The sequence below is a fragment of the Halyomorpha halys genome, unplaced genomic scaffold (assembly GCF_000696795.3).
Source record: "Halyomorpha halys isolate HHAL.00 unplaced genomic scaffold, Hhal_1.1 Scaffold279.1, whole genome shotgun sequence".
NCBI classification, from domain to species: Eukaryota; Metazoa; Arthropoda; class Insecta; order Hemiptera; family Pentatomidae; genus Halyomorpha; species Halyomorpha halys.
Window position 1 is genome coordinate 21,740 of NW_027115598.1, and position 6,098 is coordinate 27,837.

At 31.3% G+C, this 6,098-nt stretch overlaps 1 protein-coding gene across 1 annotated transcript in view; it reads right to left on the reverse strand.

Annotated features, from left to right (window-relative positions):
* Positions 1–6,098, reverse strand: part of LOC106680698 (uncharacterized) — a 26,817-nt gene that overhangs the window by 6,161 nt on the left and 14,558 nt on the right. Inside the window, exon 6 of the mRNA XM_014420577.2 lies at positions 620–677. Within this exon, the coding sequence (XP_014276063.1) occupies positions 620–677 (58 nt within the window). The remainder of the gene's footprint in view (positions 1–619; positions 678–6,098) is intronic.

A 6,098-nucleotide genomic window follows, 5' to 3' on the forward strand; every position in this document is an offset into this window, starting at 1 on the left:
ATAGTGGTTAAAGAGAAATATTTTTGACTGTGATTTTTAATGGATATTTGACTTATTGGATATAAATGTTTTGACCTGGGCAGAATAGCCTGTATGAAGTTTGTGGAATGGTTAAATGATATGTTTCATAGTGAATTAAGATGGGCGGCCAAAATAACAAACAATTTTTGAAGGATATTCTTGCATCGAGATTGTGTAGTTTATAAGTGAATAGCCATCTCATAAAGTTTAAGTAAAATAGTTATGATATTATTTGAGTATTTATTTATTTAATTTTAAATATATAACAAGAGCAATTAGCCTGCATAACAAGGACGATTTAAATAAATGGTGAGACTTCAATGATTGAGGTACGTTAAAAAATATTGGTATTAGGTGAGGAGGCAATATAGTAAAAATGTGAAAATAATTTATAGGTTTTTCGAAGCCGAAACGTTGGAAGGTCTTAAGATTGAGAATAATTTGGATCATCAAGTTGGTATTATTAATATAAGGCACCCACAAACAATCAATTAATACATATATTTAGTTAGTAAGGAAATAAAAATACTTTTAAAATTTTAGTAATACACTCAAAATTAATATTTAAAAAAAATGAGTGAGAAAACATTTGACTTACGCAACCATTTCCATATACTCCAACGAGATCCAACGGGTATTTCAGGAATTGGAACATGCTAAAACAAAAAAAAAATAAATAGATAAAGATGCTGGATCAGAGCAAAACATAAATGTAATAAACTAAATAAAGATTATTATTAACACATATAAATTCGATCCAAATATACTTAATATTTATTTTCAGAAACCCTCCAACGTTTCGGCCCTCATTTCAAGGAGACAACCTTAAATATTCATGTCATCTTTTAAAAATTTTCTACAGGCTAATTTCCCATGTCATAGAAAACTTTTTATATTTTAAACCTAAAACTTTTTCACATAAATAATTGTCTCTTTTTCTATCTTTATCTCCTTGAAAATGGCCTGAGAACGGTAACGTTGGGAGTTTCTGAAAATAAAAGTTGAGAGTATAGTATAAGAGCCGGGAAGAAAGAAATACAGTTATCTCACCCCAATTATTGATTACTTTAATAAAAAATTAGGTATAATTACTAGTTAAAACTAATGAGTCTGCCAAGTATAGGTAGAGGGAATAAAAATAGCGGCTCTTTCAAAACTAAAAAAAAACTTTTCATTCGGAACTCTATATCTTAAAAACTACAAACAACACTAGAAAATCTAAAAGAACATCATTTAAAGAAGAGTAAATTTGCTGAAATATTAGTCCTAAAAGAGCTATTTATGTCCAATATTTCTCGAGATATAGCCTTTTAAAAAGCAACATTTATTAATTTATGAAAAACTTCATTTCAGAAACCATTGGACGTACAGATGTTTGCCAAGCTCAAATTAAAGCTAGTTAAATATAATACAAAATAGTTTTTGTGATATTTGACAAAATAAGCTCACAAAATGTTAATTTCTAATTGTCCGTATAAAATGTTGGATTTTTGAAAAAATATATCTCTAGATTCATAAGAAGCACATATGACTGCCAACACTCAAAATAAAGGAAATTTAACTTGCTATAAAGTAGTTGGTGACACTTATCTTCGTAGGGGTAATAGTTTTTATGATATTCACATATGAATATAAATTTGGCAAATGAAAATTTGTCCGAACAACTATAAATCAATTTATTTTAGAAAATTTGATGTACAATATTACTCCTACGAAGATAAACATCATAAAATACTTTATAGCTCATTAAACTAGCTTTAATTTGAGTGCTAATAGACATCTGTATGTCAAATGGTTTTTGAGATATAGATTTTTCAAAATTAATTCATTACTTATCTTTCAGTACGTCCCATAGGACATTTTTATGAAAAAATTGCTTTTTAAAAAGCTATATCTTGAAAACTATTTAACGTAAATAACTCTATTAGGGCTCATATTTTAGCAAATTTGCTCTTCTTTAAATGACGTTTTCTTAGATTTTCTTGTGTTGTTCGTACTGAAATATGAGTAGTTAGTTAATTTATTTTGAGAAATATATACCTCAAGAACTATTGAGACATACAGGTGTCTATTAGCATTCAAATTAAAGCTAATTTAATGAGCTATAAAGTAGTTTATGATATTTATTCTCGTGAGAGTAGTAGTTTTCATGAAATTTGCTAAAATAAATTGATTTGCAGTTGTTCGGACAAATGTTCATTTGCCAAATTTATATTGATATGTGAATTTCATAAAAACTATTACCCCTACGAAGATAAGTGTCATAAAATACTTTATAGTAAATTAAGTTTTCTTTATTTTGAGTGTTGGCAGATATAAGTGCGACTTATGGGCTTGGAGATATATTTTTTCAAAAATCCAACATTTTATACGAACAACTAGAAATTAACATTTTATGAGTTTATTTTGTCAAATGTCATAAAAACTACTACAAAGATAAACATTATTAACTTTTTTACACTAAATTTAACTATTTATAACTTGCTCTGACAGACATCTGTACGTCCTATGGTTACTTAAATAAAGTTTTTCATAAATCAAACTTATAGTCGGAACAGCTATAAATCAGTTTATTTTAGCAAATATCATGAAAACTACTATTCCGAAGAAAGGTAAAGATCAAAACTACTTTATAATACATTAAACTATCTTTAATTTGATTGCTAATAGACATCTGTACGTCACATAGTTCCCGAGTTTTCACAAAATAAATTCACTAACTACTGAAATTTCATTACATTTTTATGAAATGTTGCTTTTTAAAAGGCTATATCTCGAGAACTATTCGACGTTAATAGCTTTATTAGGACTAATATTTAAGCAAATTTACTCTTCTTTAAATAATGTTCTTTTAGGTTTTCTAGTTTTGTTGGTAGTTTTAAGATATAGAGCTCCGAATGAAATTTTTTTTTTTTAGGTTTGAAAGAGCCGCCATTTTTATTCTCCCTATCTATACTTGGCAGACTCATCAATTTTGATATATAACATGTTTTCAATTAATTGATTAAAAACGGGGGTGAAATAACTTCCTTTTTTCCTCCTCTTGGGCTCTTGTACTACAAGTACACAGCGCGAGGTCTTGGACCTACACGGTCTGTCGCACCAATAATAATAAGAATTAAGATTTAGCAGTCAAGAAAATAATTAACTTCAAATGGAAAATGAGACTTTATCATTTAAAACAAAAAAATCTCGCCATATTTTTCAACAAAATTTATAACATATATTTCTTTAATGTGTAAAATTCAATAGAAAATACAGAAAAATATCGGATACTGTACATAATGTGCACTTATAATCTGTGAAACATAGATACGATTTTCAATAATCAAAGTGTAGATAAATTAAACAACATATATCATTATTATATATTCCAGTATATTATATATGAACCTCAGTAAATTTTCAAAAGAAGTAGTTAATTTTCTTTTTTAATATTTCTTAATTATGTAATAATACTGTTTCTTTAATATTTTTATAAATTTGCTAGGATCTAAAACTATTGTATGAATCTTAGTGATTATTTGAACAAGGAATTTTCTTTAACAAATAAAGTTATTAACTTCAGGAAACCTGGAATACTGACGTTAAGTGCCTTGATCTTCGCAGTAAGTAGGTATTATTATCGCATGTTTTCCTCATAACACTATCGGAAATATCCAGTATGATTTAGCACCTTCCCTGAAATTAGTATCGTACTGAATAGGATAGAAAATTGTGACATTTTCAATAATCTTGAATGATTTTAGTACCAGTTAAAATCATCAAATCAAAATCATAGACTACGCTGGGGCAAAGGCGGGAAAAGTCGTTCCTGAAGAAGAATGATCTACTACGCAGTTCAGAGGAAGATGTTTCTACCTGACAGTATGGTATGATATTGAAGCGTAGATATAGACGTTACTTTCAAAGTGGTCAAAAGTTACGATTCAAAATAACATATGCTTTTGATCGAGTTTGGCACCCAGGACTGCTATACAAGATCCGTAAATTCCTACCCCCTACATACTTCCCTCATTCTTATTTCTCCGACAGATTATTTCAAGTAAATTACAACGGCGCCTATTCATCCCAATTCCGTTAGTCTGCTGGTGTACCTCAGGGTAGTATCCGTGGTCCTATACTTTATACAGTTTTCACAGCTGACATTCTATTGTCAGTGAACAATGATCCTTACATTGTATCCCAAACATTCCAATCCCACATCACCACCCTTGAAGAATGGTGCCAAATCTGGAGGATTAAAATAAATTCCAATAAATCCCACCAAATCACATTTACCCTTCGACGAAAACCCATGACCACCTCCACTACAATATCCTTTAATAATACCCCACTTATTCCTGTCGAACAGATCAGTTACTTAGGACTACATCTCGAAAAACGACTGACATGGAATCCTCATTCAAGACTAAAAAGACAAGAAACTGCTCGTAGATTCCGACTATTGCAACATTTACTAGACAAACGGTCTGAATTGCCAATCCATTATAAAAGACTGATCTACATGACTATTATAAGGCCTCTCTGGACATACGGAGTTGAGCTTTGGGGCTCCACTAAACCATCAAATTCCTCCAGAATCCAATCCTTACAGTCCAAAATCCTTAATGCTCCTTACTTTGTCACAAATCAAATCATCCATTAGGACCTCAATGTCTCATATGTTGCCGATTTGGCCAGAACCAAATACCGTTCCTTTCATAATAAACTTCTCAACCACCCAAATCCACTTGTTTCTAACCTGGCTTCTCCTTCATTACCTAATAATCCTCCTAGGCGTCTGAAAAGAAGATGGCCTCGAGATCTTCTCCACTAGAAATATTATTGGAGTTCTCTCAGTGGGTAGATTCTCCACATGTTTTTATCATGGCACTATGTCACCTACAGCAAATTTACTGTTTGTATATATGTGCATACAGTTGTAAATATCAATAAATAAATTATTAAAAAAAAATAACATATTAAACAGCTCATTGCAAAACGGCATTGGACTGATAACTCCGGTTCGAAACCGGCTGTCGCAGATATTTTATTATCTATTATAGCCATTGAGTCAGGCCTGTTAGTTCGGGACCTCAAAAAGTCAACCTTAAAAGTTGGGTACCCTTAATTAATACAGCCTCATGTATTCAAAAGTAAGCATAGTTTTGTTTTGAAAATATAATTGTTTTCCAAAAAGAAACTAATACCTTCAAAAGAAAAATACTAGAAGCTATTTATAAATCGGATAATATTAAGTATACGATTGATTTTTAACCATTCACAAGAAATTTTAAAACCAGTTTTATGCTGAAATTTTATGCAAAATTAATTTGTGATGATAATGTTTATATATATGATAAATAATCTACGTTTCGGGGAGGCGGGGGATTATCATTATCATTAGGGGTCAGGAAATGGACTGATAACTCCAAGGAGACGGTTTCGAATCCGGCAATTATTATGTACTACCTGTAGGCATTGAGTTAGCCCTTTAGGACTGAGAGCCCTCCGGGGTCCACCTAGCCTCGTAAAGTGGGTACCCTTAATCAGGTAAATATCTGACGGTCGAGCGCGATTCTGACCAAATCACCTCCTTGCTCAACCGTTGGTCTATGAACAGTACTCTTCCTTACAAAGTACCCGTTGACCCTTCATGGGTTGTAGCGGTACAGATTTAAATTTTTTTTTAAGAATAAATTTGTTTCACTATCTGTGCATCTTTATTCCTTAATTATGTAATGGACATGCGCAGGAGGTATCGGGCAGAGTGGGAGAGACAAACCATATGTTTTTCCTTAGATATTTATTTTATAGACATTGATGTAAAGTCTGGTATAGTTTATGTTTTTCTGTCGGCTAAGATAATTTGAAAAACTGTGTATTGAGAAGTCATCTTTCTCTCTGCCAGGACCAGCCTAAAAGCACACATAACATCTATTGAAGAATGGTGTAAAAAGTGGAGAATCAAAATAAATCCTGACAAATCCCACCAGATCACCTTTACACTCCATCATAAACCTCTGCCCTCCTGTCCTACAGTATCCTTTCTAGATACACCACTAATGCCTGTTGAACAGATTCGATACTTAGGA